This window comes from Corythoichthys intestinalis, chromosome 17, assembly GCF_030265065.1.
Source record: "Corythoichthys intestinalis isolate RoL2023-P3 chromosome 17, ASM3026506v1, whole genome shotgun sequence".
Taxonomy (NCBI): domain Eukaryota; kingdom Metazoa; phylum Chordata; class Actinopteri; order Syngnathiformes; family Syngnathidae; genus Corythoichthys; species Corythoichthys intestinalis.
Window position 1 is genome coordinate 1,104,712 of NC_080411.1, and position 13,740 is coordinate 1,118,451.

A 13,740-nucleotide genomic window follows, 5' to 3' on the forward strand; every position below is an offset into this window, starting at 1 on the left:
ATTATTTGTACCCTGCAAATTTGATAAGGACAGACGCTATAGAAAATGGATGGATAAATGTCTCCTATTTCTAAGGTTGATGTGATGGAAAAAGTTGGGAAATCGTGTTTCGATGAGCTGATGAAAGCAAACAACATCCACGCAACAGCTGCCTCCTCCTCCGCATCCTCCTCCTCCTCTTTCTCCCTTCAGCACCAGTTGCAGCCCTTTAGTGCCGAGCTGGTAGCCAACTCATTTCACACCAAACAATCAGCGCAATCAAAACAAGTTGAGGGCAAGTCAAGTTGAAGAGAAGAGGGGTGGGCGGATGGGTGCAAATCTCCATAAGTCGCTTACCTCATGCGCACCTCCGCAGCCCAAACGCGCTCACGTTTCTCCATCAAGGAATCAAAAATAATCAGAAGGGGGATTGGAGTCTGCTTTTTGAAGTGGAGAACAACACCTTGGGTCAGGTGGTCCACTGACTCCCCTCAGGACGGCGGAGCTTCCCTTCTGAGGGGCGGATGGTGCGTGTCACTGCGCCGCTGATGGTCTCCTCATCCAGCAACGGCGCATCGCATGCAGGCGGCCTCGCAAGGCGCACGCCCGAGGCGCTGTCTAGCCGCTGATAGATCAACGTCACGAGTCCTCGAGCCACAGAGGAGCTCCTGGGCACTAACTTGGATGTGCTGAACATAAAAAAGGATGCAAGCCGGAACAAGCCGCTTTTTGGAGGCGTGGGCTGGTTGCTTTTAAAGGAACAGGACGTGCATATTTCTTGATACGTACAGTCACAGTTATGTGAAATTCGCCAATACAAGTTCACCCATGTATCTTCTTCAGTTGCCTGTTAACTCTTTGAGCTCGTTGAAATAACATTTCGGCAGGGATTGACAGAAGAGTACAATTAAAGGTTGATGAATTCCATTTAAAGTGCTACTTTTATCACTGCAGTGCAAATGTTAGTTGTCAATATAGTTGAATTGTCTGAAAATGATTATAATTCTGAGGGGGAAAAAAACTTGATTTCTCCTTTTCACATGTTCTTTAATAATAATAAATACACATTATTAATTCCAAATTTGACGGGAGGATCGTGTGTTTTCGTGACTGTTATCAGGGCAAATAAAAGCTCATCACACAACAGTCTGGACTCCCTCCATCATTTTACACAACGCAGAGATGAAAACGACCGGTTACACAGATACGTGTAAAACTCAAAAACATATTAAAAATAAGGTTAAGTAACCTTAAGAAATAAAGATTGATTGGAATGAAAAATGGATTAGATAGGGGATTGGAATGGATTGTTACACTTCCATCCGTTAGCATACACGGGAAAATGATTGGGGTCCCATAGACTTCATTACTATTGACATGACATTTCGTAATTCTTTGCGCGACGCCTTTCCATAGGGGGCCGAGCTTGAATCTTCATTTAGTAATAGTAGGCTGTATTGGCTGAGCGAAATTGTGTTGGTTCTAGCCAGGGGGGAAAGTGGGTAGAATTTCTTGCCGGAACTCTCCGACGTGAAGGTCGCCACGGAGCCAGAAATTTCATTCATTCATTAATTTTTTTCTGTCATTTGGGGGGTTCAAACCTCTTAAACTACTGAAATGCAAAGAAAACTGTTTTAGCACAATTATTTCTATAACACATACAAAAACTGATTTTCATTCAAAACTGTATTTTTCAATGATTTGCAAAATAAAAGTTAACAAAAACAGCAATAACTCCGACCTTCATCCCCTAATTTTTATTTTCCCTCATTTCCTCACATACTTTATGCCAAATCTCAATATTAACTACTTAAGAACATAGTGTCATGTTTGTGTGTTCTCAACTGTTTTTTCTTTATTCAGCTCCTGATTGAGCCAGACTGGCGGGGTAACACAACACACCTGTGCTTGATTAGGAAAGCTCAATATTTAAGGAAGCCTGTCACCATCTGCTAGTGTCGGACTATTGCTTGCTACCTGCCTTGCTTACCGCTGTGTTCTCATCGTCGTTCTTCGTGCTTCCCGACATTCTACGGTCGTGGTCTGGTTTGATCATTTTTACGTTTTTGCTCTTTTGGACTTTGTAGTTAGGATTTTGTACTCTGTTATATTCGCGCCTTTCTTGCGTGCTCTCTTAGTTGTAATTTATTATACTCGTGTTTTCTAGCGTGCTCTCTTAGTTGTAATTTGTTACACTCGTGTTTTCCAGCGTGCTCCCTTTGTTGTACTTATTAAATACAAGCATTCACTCTACCTGATCTTCTGGTCTGTGTTTGGGATCCACATCAACGGCTTGCCGTTCATAACACATAGGATGTATAATAAAATTGAAGTTAATGTAAACATTTCCTCTTATATATATATATATATATATATATATAATAAAGATATAAGTAACATACATTTAGAAAAATAAACACAAATTACTTATATTATAGAGAGTGAAATGGAATATATTTGGAATATTGCGCAAACATTTCACTTTTTTTAAATCATAAGGAAATGAATAAGTAGCCTAACATAAATGAACAAATGTAAGTCCAAAGTGCACATTGACAGCTAAGATGTCCTGAACCTCCCCATCAGAGCAAATAAAACTAAATATGATAAGTAAGCCTCCTCAACTCTTTTGTTGCTCTTAAGGATTTGATCCATTTTATGTTGCATTGCCCTTTTTTTGTCGCATCAATTCAACAAGCTTTTTTTTTTTTGTTTTTTTTTGTTTTTTGCTATTCCAGAACACATGACCATTTGAACCCATCAGAGCTAACTATCTCTGCTGATCACATGTCAGTATGTCAGCCAATTGAACGGATAAATGAGTCCGTGCATACGCATATTGAAGTGACTCATCATCGTCAGACTCAGATAACTGCAGCAGCTGGGGAAACCTCCATGCCGACCGTGGAATAAAATAAATAATAAATATCGGTGGAAGCGGATGGCGCTTTATTATGCTTGTTGTTAACACTTGTGTATATACAGTGTAGCGTCCCGATTGGAATGATGGTCTCTTCAACTGATGGTTTACAACCTTTATTCCGTCTTTTATGTAAACACACCGTAAGAGCTACGATGTACACAAATAAAAAAAAACACAATTAGAAATTAACAATAACTTTTTACCTTTTTCCGTTTAAACCTTTTATATATTTTTTTCTATAACATAAATTAAACCATAACATAAAATAAACATTTCAATTATCATTACTCACAATACTGATGGCATTTATAGGCCCATTGTCAATGAAACATCATTATTTAGTGAGGCGACAGCACCCTCTGGTGTACAAAAAATGAACTGCAATACTACACTCAGACAGACTACAGATGTTACACTTAGCGAAATATAATGAACATATTTACAAAATGAAACCCTGAATACGAACCTTGTTCCCTCACCAACCAGGCGCTAAGAACTTTTAGCAGTTAAAAACAACTGTTTTGGTTCTTATTTTCACCGTGAGGGCGACGCACGTCTATGCCTTCTCGTCAGCGCGCCGTTTTTGCCTACTTCCTTAGACTTTTCAGCAGTTGCTACATTTTACGGCATTCTGCCTTCCTTTGCCCTTTCAAAATAAAAGCATGAAATCTCAAAAACGGAAATGAATTACAAATATGTGAAATAATGAACAAGGTCATTTACACTCCCACCAAATCATTAGCATTGGCTGATAACTATACTGACCGATAATGATTTCCTAATGATGAAATGACCCATAACCTTTAACATCTGCAAAACACACAACAAGATGAAGAATAAACATTGAACTGTACATATCGTTAAAGAGTCTCTAGGAGCAGAACCAGTTTCTGCACTGGGCGTTCCACAATGGAAAGTTTTCCGGAACTTTGTCCTTTCTCAGTCTTTCTTTCTCCAAAACGAATCTTTACTTTTCTTACAAGTCCATCTTTGTCAGTTGTAGTGTCCGTTACGCATGCTAATCTCCATTCATTGCGAGGCAAATCATCCATCTTCTCCATGACAACATCTCCAACTTTTAGGTTTCTCCTGGGAGTGTGCCATTTCTGCCTTGTTGCGATGTTGGATAGATATTCCCTTTTCCAACGTGACCAAAACTGTTCTGACAAGTACTGCACCTGCCGCCACCTCTTTCGTGCATAGATATCCTCTCTGATGAATTTACCTGGAGGAGGCAGGGCTGCTTTGGACTTCATAGTCAACAAGTGATTTGGGGTCAATGGCGCAGGGCTGTTTGGGTCGCTGAGAGTGTCCACTGTTAGCGGTCTGCTGTTCACGATTGCCATTGCCTCATAGAAGAATGTCCTGAGGGAAGCGTCGTCCATTCTGCCTGATGAAACTGATGCTGTTGAGCGCAGAATATTGCGAATAGTCCTTATCTGTCTTTCCCAAACACCTCCGGTATGGCTGGAATGAGGAGTGTGCATTCTGAAATCACACTGTTTCTCAGCAAGAAATGTGACGATGCGCTCTGTATCCATCTGTTTTAAAGCTTCCTGTAGTTCGTTTTTAGCTCCGACAAAGTTACTTCCTTGATCACATCTTATCTCACTGACTGCTCCTCTTAGAGCTATGAAACAGCGAAGTGCATTGATGAAGGCGTCAGTGGTTAGGTCATCTAACATTTCTATATGCACTGCTCTACAACAAAGGCATGTAAAAAGAAGTCCATAACGCTTGTGCACTTTGCGAGCTTGCTTAGTTTGAAAGGGACCGAAACAGTCCATTCCACAAAACGTAAACGGTGGAGTTGAATCTAACCGCTGTGTTGGAAGATCAGACATTTTCTGTTCCTCTGTGCCTCTTCGCAGTCTGCGACATTTTACACATTGGTGCACAAAGGTTGCTACTGCCTTGTTTATGCCAGGAATCCAAAATCCATTGGATCTGATCTCATTTATTGTCAGTCCTTTCCCTTGGTGTTGCACTTTACTGTGGAAATGAGCAATTATCAGTTGAGTGACATGGTGATTCTTTGGAACGATTACAGGATGTTTCACTATGGAGGAGCACGTTGCATGCCTAAGCCTTCCTCCCACCTTAAGGAGTCCATCCTTATCAAGAAATGTGTCCATGTGAAACAGTTTGCTGTTGTGAGGAAGTGCCTTTCCATTTTCTAGCATCTTTATTTCATTGGCATATTCACTTGCTTGTATATCCCTTATAATAACACATTCTGCATTCTGTCTTTCTTGTACTGTGCTGTGACCAGTTGTTTTATTTCCCTTGGCACAGCGAATAAGTCGAGCAATGACTTGAGTGATTTTGTACCATGAGGAAAACTTTCTTAGCTTGTCCGTCAATCCTTTGGTTTCTGTTTTGAGTGTGTTCAGCGCATGTACCTTTTTTACTTCTGGATCTCCGAGTGGTACTTCTGTGTCAATGTCTGCAGCTGGAGGTATTTCTTTGTCCCATAGAAACTGTGGCCCTTTGAACCAGTCTGAGGTGATGAGCTCACTTGCACTTGAGCCTCTGGAAGCAATGTCCGCAGGGTTTTGCTCTGAGGGTACATATCTCCACTGCTGAGGAGAACTGTTGAGCCTTATTTTTTGAACTCTGTTGGAGACAAATGTGTGAAAACGTCGTGCTTCGTTATTGATGTAGCCTAAAACTACTTTAGAGTCCGTCCAAAAATACTCATCAACCTGTGTCAATCCAAGCTCATCTTTTAACATGTTACTCACAGTAATGGAGACAACAGCAGCTGTAAGTTCGAGTCTTGGAATCGTGATTACCTTAATAGGAGCAACTCTGGTCTTTGCTGTAACCAAAGCACAATGCACATTATCATCTTTGCTTACATGTCTCAAATATGAACATTGACCATAACCATATGAGCTTGCATCAGAAAAATGGTGCAGTTCTGTTTTCACTATTTGGCCAAAGTCTTTAGGAACATAACAACGAGGAATTTTTATTTTTTCCAAGTTCTCTAAGTCGCATTTCCATTTATCCCACACAGTCTCGAGTTCACTGGGAAGAGGATCATCCCAGCCAATGCTTTGTTTGCACGTCTCTTGGAGAACCCGTTTTCCTGTCAGTACAAAGGGGGAGATGAATCCCAGTGGGTCGTAGAGCGATGCAACCATGGATAGCACGCCACGCCTTGTAGTAGGTTGGTCATTGGGGTGAAAGCGAAACCTGAGTGTGTCCGATTCAATGTGCCAGTGTATGCCTAGTGCTCTTTCAAAGTTAAAGTCATTAAACGCTAGGTCACATGCTTGCTGTGGTACGGCACGTTCAGAAGCTGGAATGCTTTCCAACACCGTTTGCTCGTTACTTACGAACTTGTGCAGTCTGAGGCCGCCTGCTGCGCAGAGTGATCGAGCCTCCTGTGCGAGCTGAATAGCTTCCTTGATGCTTGCCGTACTTGATACACCATCGTCCACGTAGAAATCCTTCATTATGAACTGTGCACCAAGGGGAAACTGTGTCTCGTTTTCTTTAGCAAGATGCTTTAAGCCGTAATTGGCACAACCTGGTGAGGAGGTGGCACCAAAAAGGTGAACTTTCATTCTGAACTCTTGGGGTTCAGTGTTCAGGTTGCCATTTTTCCACCAAAGAAATCTGAAATAGTCTCTGTCTCCATCATACACATGAAATTGGTGGAACATTTTTTCAATGTCACATAACAATGCAACTTGATGCCTTCTGAATCTGATGAGAATTCCATTTAGATTATTCAGCAAATCAGGGCCTGAGAGCAAATGATCATTGAGACTGTTACCTTTATATTTTGCTGATGCGTCAAAGACCACTCTGAGTTTGTTTGGTTTTTGGGGATGATATATCCCATGGTGGGGAATATACCACTTTTCTCCTTCTTTTGCTTCACTGTGCACTTCTTCTGCCTCATTCCTTTCTATGATTTCACTCATGAACTGAACATATTGCTCTTTGTACCTTTGATCCTTTGACAGCTTGGTTTTGAGGTTTTCAAGTCGCACAGTAGCCATTTGCTTATTGTCCGGTAAGTACGGTCTTTCCTTAAATGGGAGTGGCATTTCATAATGCCCTTGTTTGTTTTTGTAAATGCCTTCCTTCAATGTGTTCAGAAAGAGAATGTCGTCTTGAGACGCGACCTTATTGTCCTTGTTGTCATCTTTGAAGTCAGACTCGAGAACCTTGAGTGCTTCAGCCGGAGTCACTAGGGGGAGCTCTTTAATTGCAACTCTGTGGCACACAGTGGACATGTTCAGAGTGTCATTGTGGAATGACGTGGGGCCTACAATACTCCAGCCTAATGCTGTGCGGACTGCAAAGGGTTCTTTCTCTTCTCCTAAAATTACCTGCCTTGGAGCCAGTGCCTTAGAACAACTATAGCCTATTAACAAACCAACTTCACACTCCAACTGTGATGGAATCTCATTCACTAGTTCCTTGAGGTGATTCCAATGCCTTGCCGTTTCACAAGTAGGAATGTGGGAGCGGTTCACTGGTATACAGTCCTTAGTGTAAGCAGGAGGGAGTTCGATCGTTTCTGAGGAGTTGTAGCCTCTAACTTTGAGGCCTGAAACACGTTCACTTGGCACCACAGCATCCTTACCAAGCATTGTAGTGAGCTTTAACCGTATTGGAGTGGACTTTGTCTGAAGACTGTTAGACACATCTCGGTCAATGAACACTGTGTCACTCTGGGTATCTAAGAGTGCATACACTAACCTTTCCATACTTGAGTGCTGCTCTGAAGAAACCCATACTGGCACAATCATCGAAGTACTGACACATTGTTCATTGGATTCTGCATTGAGAGACAGTGTAGTTGCTGTCTGTTCTGTGTTGTTCTGCATTGAACTTGTGGCTGATTTATCGTAACTGAAGTCATGCAGACAAGTTGGGTGCCTTTTGTTGCACACTTCACATACAAGTCTGTAACGACAGTCTTTTGCACAGTGTCCGGGTTTAAGACAACCATAACAAAGCTTTTTCTCCTTTATGTACGTCTTCCTTTCATTAAGTGATTTGCCTTTAAACTGTGGACAACTGTGAATTATGTGTCCTTTGTCTTGACAAACGAAGCATGGTGGTTTGACATTTGACCTCTGTTTTATATTTTCAGTCTCTGTTACAGCCTGCGTGTGGAGAACGCTGGAGATTGGTCTTTTTTCCCTTTGGTAACTTTTACCACTCATCGTGGTGACGTCTGTAGAGTGGAGAGCATGAAATGATGTGATTGGGTTACACAAGATTTCTGCTTCAGCCGACATGAACTCAGCAAAGTCCTTTAATTTTGGAAATTTCCCTCTTTCCTTCATGAATTGAGTAGCTTGACGATTCCATCTTGCTGCTGCCCAATCTGGCAACCTTTGAACAAGTTTTTGATTTTCTTGACAGTCGTTCAAAATATTTAATCCTTCAATGTGGGGCATAGCTTCTTGACATGCTTGAATGAAATCGGCAAATGCCCTAAATCCTGTTGAGTCCTTTGTTTGTATTTTAGGCCATTTTGCTAGCCTTTCTCTGAATGCCTTTTGTATGACAAATGAATGTCCATAACGTTGGTTGAGGCGTTCCCATGCGTTCTTGTATGCGTCACTGTCATTTCTATAAAAAATGCCATCAAGGCTCTTTCGAGCTGAGCCTCCTACATATTTCTTCAAGTAATGCAATTTGTCAGCAGGTGAGATGCTCTTTTTATCAATGAGTGCAGTAAATGAAGCTTTCCACTCAATGAACTGTATTGGGTCACCGGTGAATATGGAGGGTTCTGGTGTTGGCAGTCTGTTCATGGTGATGCTGTCCTGTATAGCTTGTGCTAAGTAATGAATGTCAGATTGTTGAAGTGAAGTGGACACCATATTGCTTACAGGAACCTGACTAGGAGCAGAATCTGTGGAGGGCCGATGGACTTCACCACTTACATCTTTAGCAATGTGAACACTGCAATCACTACTATCACTGCTTTCACTTTTCATTTCTTGATCATATGTCCGTAGTCGAGCTCGAGCAGACTTTATTTCCCGTTCGGCCTTTATTCGTTCTAATTCACGTTTTTGGGCTTGTAGTTCTTTTCTTTGTTTTTCTTCCAAAAGCTGAATTTTTTCCTTTTGTTTTTCTTCCTCTAATAACACCTCATACTCCACTTCTTTGGCTGCTAACTCTGCTGCAGCGTCTGCTCTCCTTACAGCCACCATTGACTTGGACGAATATGACTTACTGGAGCTGGAGCGTTTGCTGGACATGGTGCCGGAAGAACTGTAAATAGACTGTGCATAGTCTGGTTTGAGAAGTTTACGAAGACATATTTTTACGTTATCACGATCATAGTCATCAATGCCTGAGAGCCTTTCGTGTGCAACCTTGATAAGGTCTCTTGTGACTGCTTCACATGCATCTACACGTCTTCTTGTGTCACTGGAGGGAGTAATATGGTCCCTGATTTCCTCATATAACTTAATGACACAGTCACTTTCCTTTTCTACATTGTCCATGAGAGAAGCTATTTGAATGTCTGATATGTCTTCTTTCAATTGCTCACGTGTGGTGCGCACTTGTTTCTTCCACTCATCATAAACCTTATGAAGCTGTTTTTCCTTTTTAAGTGACTCTTCCTCCAGATACGCCTGCATCTTTTCTGTTGGTCTCCTTTGACGAACAGAGCGTGAAGATTCCTCTTCTATGTGGACCTGGAGATCCTCCGTGTGCTCTGCTTTCCTTTCAGATGCTTCCATATTGAGGATAGAGCGACGCTGTTGACCATCAGATCCCCGTTGACCTTGATTGGAGCTGTGAAGCTGGAACCTTACTGGGATCTTGGAGCTGAGAGTGGCTGTAGCGTTCCTCAGCTTGGGTCAAGCTCTTACTGTAGCGTCCCGATTGGAATGATGGTCTCTTCAACTGATGGTTTACAACCTTTATTCCGTCTTTTATGTAAACACACCGTAAGAGCTACGATGTACACAAATAAAAAAAAACACAATTAGAAATTAACAATAACTTTTTACCTTTTTCCGTTTAAACCTTTTATATATTTTTTTTCTATAACATAAATTAAACCATAACATAAAATAAACATTTCAATTATCATTACTCACAATACTGATGGCATTTATAGGCCCATTGTCAATGAAACATCATTATTTAGTGAGGCGACAGCACCCTCTGGTGTACAAAAAATGAACTGCAATACTACACTCAGACAGACTACAGATGTTACACTTAGCGAAATATAATGAACATATTTACAAAATGAAACCCTGAATACGAACCTTGTTCCCTCACCAACCAGGCGCTAAGAACTTTTAGCAGTTAAAAACAACTGTTTTGGTTCTTATTTTCACCGTGAGGGCGACGCACGTCTATGCCTTCTCGTCAGCGCGCCGTTTTTGCCTACTTCCTTAGACTTTTCAGCAGTTGCTACATTTTACGGCATTCTGCCTTCCTTTGCCCTTTCAAAATAAAAGCATGAAATCTCAAAAACGGAAATGAATTACAAATATGTGAAATAATGAACAAGGTCATTTACATACAGTGCCTTGAAAAAGTATTCGCCCCCTTGAATCTTGCAACCTTTCCCCACATTTCAGGCTTCAAACATAAAGATATGAAATTTAATTTTTTTGTCAAGACTCAACAACAAGTGGGACACAATCGTGAAGTGGAACAACATTTATTGGATAATTTCAACTTTTTTAACAGATAAAAAACTGAAAACTGGGGCGTGCAATATTATTCGGCCCCTTTACTTTCAGTGCAGCAAACTCACTCCAGAAGTTCAGTGAGGATCTCTGAATGATCCAATGTTGTCCTAAATGACCGATGATGATAAATAGAATCCACCTGTGTGTAATCAAGTCTCCGTATAAATGCACCAGCTCTGTGATAGTCTCAGGGTTCTGTTTAAAGTGCAGAGAGCATTATGAAAACCAAGGAACACACCAGGCAGGTCCGAGATACTGTTGTGGAGAAGTTTAAAGCCGGATTTGGATACAAAAAGATTTCCCAAGCTTTAAACATCTCAAGGAGCACTGTGCAAGCCATCATATTGAAATGGAAGGAGCATCAGACCACTGCAAATCTACCAAGACCCGGCCGTCCTTCCAAACTTTCTTCTCAAACGAGGAGAAAACGGATCAGAGATGCAGCCAAGAGGCCCATGATCACTCTGGATGAACTGTAGAGATCTACAGCTGAGGTGGGAGAGTCTGTCCATAGGACAGCAATCAGTCGTACACTGCACAAATCGGGCCTTTATGGAAGAGTGGCAAGAAGAAAGCCATTTCTCAAAGATATCCATAAAAAGTCTCGTTTAAAGTTTGCCACAAGCCACCTGGGAGACACACCAAACATGTGGAAGTAGGTGCTCTGGTCAGATGAAACCAAAATGGAACTTTTTGGCCACAATGCAAAACGATATGTTTGGCGTAAAAGCAACACAGCTCATCACCCTGAACACACCATCCCCACTGTCAAACATGGTGGTGGCAGCATCATGGTTTGGGCCTGCTTTTCTTCAGCAGGGACAGGGAATATGGTTAAAATTGACGGGAAGATGGATGCAGCCAAATACAGGAACAAACCTGTTGGTATCTGCACAAGACCTGAGACTGGGACGGAGATTTATCTTCCAACAGGACAATGATCCAAAACATAAAGCCAAATCTACAATGGAATGGTTCAAAAATAAACGTATCCAGGTGTTAGAATGGCCAAGTCAAAGTCCAGACCTGAATCCAATGGAGAATCTGTGGAAAGAGCTGAAGACTGCTGTTCACAAACACTCTCCATCCAACCTCACTGAGCTCGAGCTGTTTTGCAAGGAAGAATGGGCAAGAATGTCAGTCTCTCAATGTGCAAAACTGATAGAAACATAACCCAAGCGACTTGCAGCTGTAATTGGAGCAAAAGGTGGCGCTACAAAGTATTAACGCAAGGGGGCCGAATAATATTGCACGCCCCACTTTTCAGTTTTTTATTTGTTAAAAAAGTTTAAATTATCCAATAAATGTTGTTCCACTTCACGATTGTGTCCCACTTGTTGTTGATTCTGGACAAAAAAATTAAAATTTTATATCTTTATGTTTGAAGCCTGAAATGTGGCGAAAGGTTGCAAGGTTCAAGGGGGCCGAATACTTTTGCGAGGCACTGTATTTAGTTTTTTCAGCATTTAAAACTAATCAGTGATTATGAAGAGATATTTGTAGGCTATCAAAAGCCGTCTGTAAATGACTCAGAGGTAGAGATGGGGAAGAACCGGGCGCATATAGAATACAATCATCATCGAAAAAGTGGACATTGCAATATTGATTAGGAAGAAAAATATTAAAGTATAACGTAAAAAGGAGTGGTCCAAGGACAGACCCCTGCGGCACCCCATTTTTAATAGTAAGTGGACTTGATTGAACACCGTCAGCAGCAACAGTTTGAATTCTGTCTGTAAGGTAGGATTTAAACCAGTTGAGGGCATTAACATCTAAACCTATGGCCTGCAGTTTATGAAGTAGAATTTTATGATCAACGGTATCGAATGCTTTTGAAAGATCAATGAAAAGAGCAGCACAGAACTGTTTATTATCAAGAAAGGAGACAATGTTATTTAGGACAGAAACTGTAGCTGTAATTGTACTGTGACCTGGGCGAAAACCAGACTGTTGCGGCTGAAGTATGTTAGATGAGTCAATAAAAGAACGTAGTTGCGAATTGATCAATGATTCAAGAATTTTGGATAAAAACGGAAGCTTGGATATAGGACAGTAATTATTGAGGTCAGAGATATCGCCATTTTTATGTAGCGGGATTACAGTAGCAGTTTTCCAAGGGGAAGGGATGATGCCGGAAAGAAGGGTTTGGTTAAGAATGTGAGCTAAATATGGACTGATAAAATGAGCACTTAATTGAAGGAGATATGGGTCTAGATCAGGGGTGTCCAAACTTTTTGCAATGGGGGCCAGATTTGGTGTGGTTAAAATGTGGGGGGCCAACCTTGGCTGCCGTCCTTTACTTAGAACAATATATTTAAGCAAATTTTAGCAAGCCATTCTGTGTGTTTTGTTTTTTTTATTTATTACATTTCAACAAACCCGCAACTAGCCTTTGTGGTGTTCTCTCTCGATTCTCGGGCTCTTGCGAAATACTGCTGCTCTGAAATTAAACTAGCTTCAAGTTGCTTTCTCGCTGCGTGTCTTCTCTGTAATCTTGTCGTACGTGTCAGCCTGTCTTGTTTGGTAATATTGCCTCACATTCTTTAAAAACAGCTACTGTCTCTTTGCAAATGAGGCAGACACAGTTGTTGTGTATTTTAGTGAAGAAATAGTCCAATTTCCACCTATCCTTGAAGCGTCAGCTGTCACAGTTAACTTTCTTTTTTGTGTTGATTGTCGCCATTTCAGAAAATTGGGAGTAAAGGGTCACACGGGGTAATGTTGTTTAGAGTGCTCCTGCCTTCTAGTGGATAAATGAGGAGCAGCATTTGTGTGTAAGCTACTTCATATGCTAGTAGTAGTACTGCTGACCAATTTATTAAAGTCTGTGCGGGCCAGACGTTATTGATTTTATGAGAGAGGCTGGGGGCCGGATGAAATTTGACCAGGGGCCGCATTTGGCCCCCGGGCCGGACTTTGGACATGTCTGGTCTAGATGGTCTGCACCAGCATTTTTGGAAGCCTTCCCTTTCCGCAAAATTTTAAAAACATCAGAACTTTGAAGTAAGGAGAATGAAAATTTGGGTTGAGAATTGATTTGCAAATTAAGGGCTCCGTCTAGAGGAACGTTATGATCATTGCTTTGCCACTGGATCTGGCCTTGGACCACGCCTTATCTCTGCTGTAAATGACAGTTGC

General features: G+C 41.4%; 2 protein-coding genes across 4 annotated transcripts in view; both read right to left on the bottom strand.

Moving 5' to 3' along the window:
• Positions 1-820, bottom strand: part of rc3h2 (ring finger and CCCH-type domains 2) — a 52,384-nt gene extending 51,564 nt beyond the window's left edge. For both annotated transcript variants that reach the window (XM_057818543.1, XM_057818541.1), the window contains exon 1: positions 337-820. The gene's annotated coding sequence lies outside the window, so the exon portion shown is untranslated. The remainder of the gene's footprint in view (positions 1-336) is intronic.
• A 1,977-nt stretch (positions 821-2,797) lies between these two features.
• LOC130905297 (uncharacterized) lies at positions 2,798-10,417 on the bottom strand. 2 transcript variants are annotated; one of them, XR_009061081.1, is made up of 3 exons: positions 10,171-10,417; positions 3,369-9,850; positions 2,798-3,049 (listed from the first exon to the last, which is right to left on the bottom strand). XR_009061081.1 is itself a non-coding variant. In XM_057818538.1 (2 exons), the coding sequence occupies exon 2, from the start codon at positions 9,631-9,633 to the stop codon at positions 3,763-3,765; it is 5,871 nt and encodes a 1,956-aa protein (XP_057674521.1). In that variant the 5' UTR covers positions 9,634-9,850; positions 10,171-10,417; the 3' UTR covers positions 2,798-3,762. The 2 variants fall into 2 exon arrangements, 1 of the variants encoding a protein (XP_057674521.1); XM_057818538.1 differs by having other exon boundaries at positions 2,798-9,850.
• Between the last annotated feature and the right edge of the window lie 3,323 nt (positions 10,418-13,740).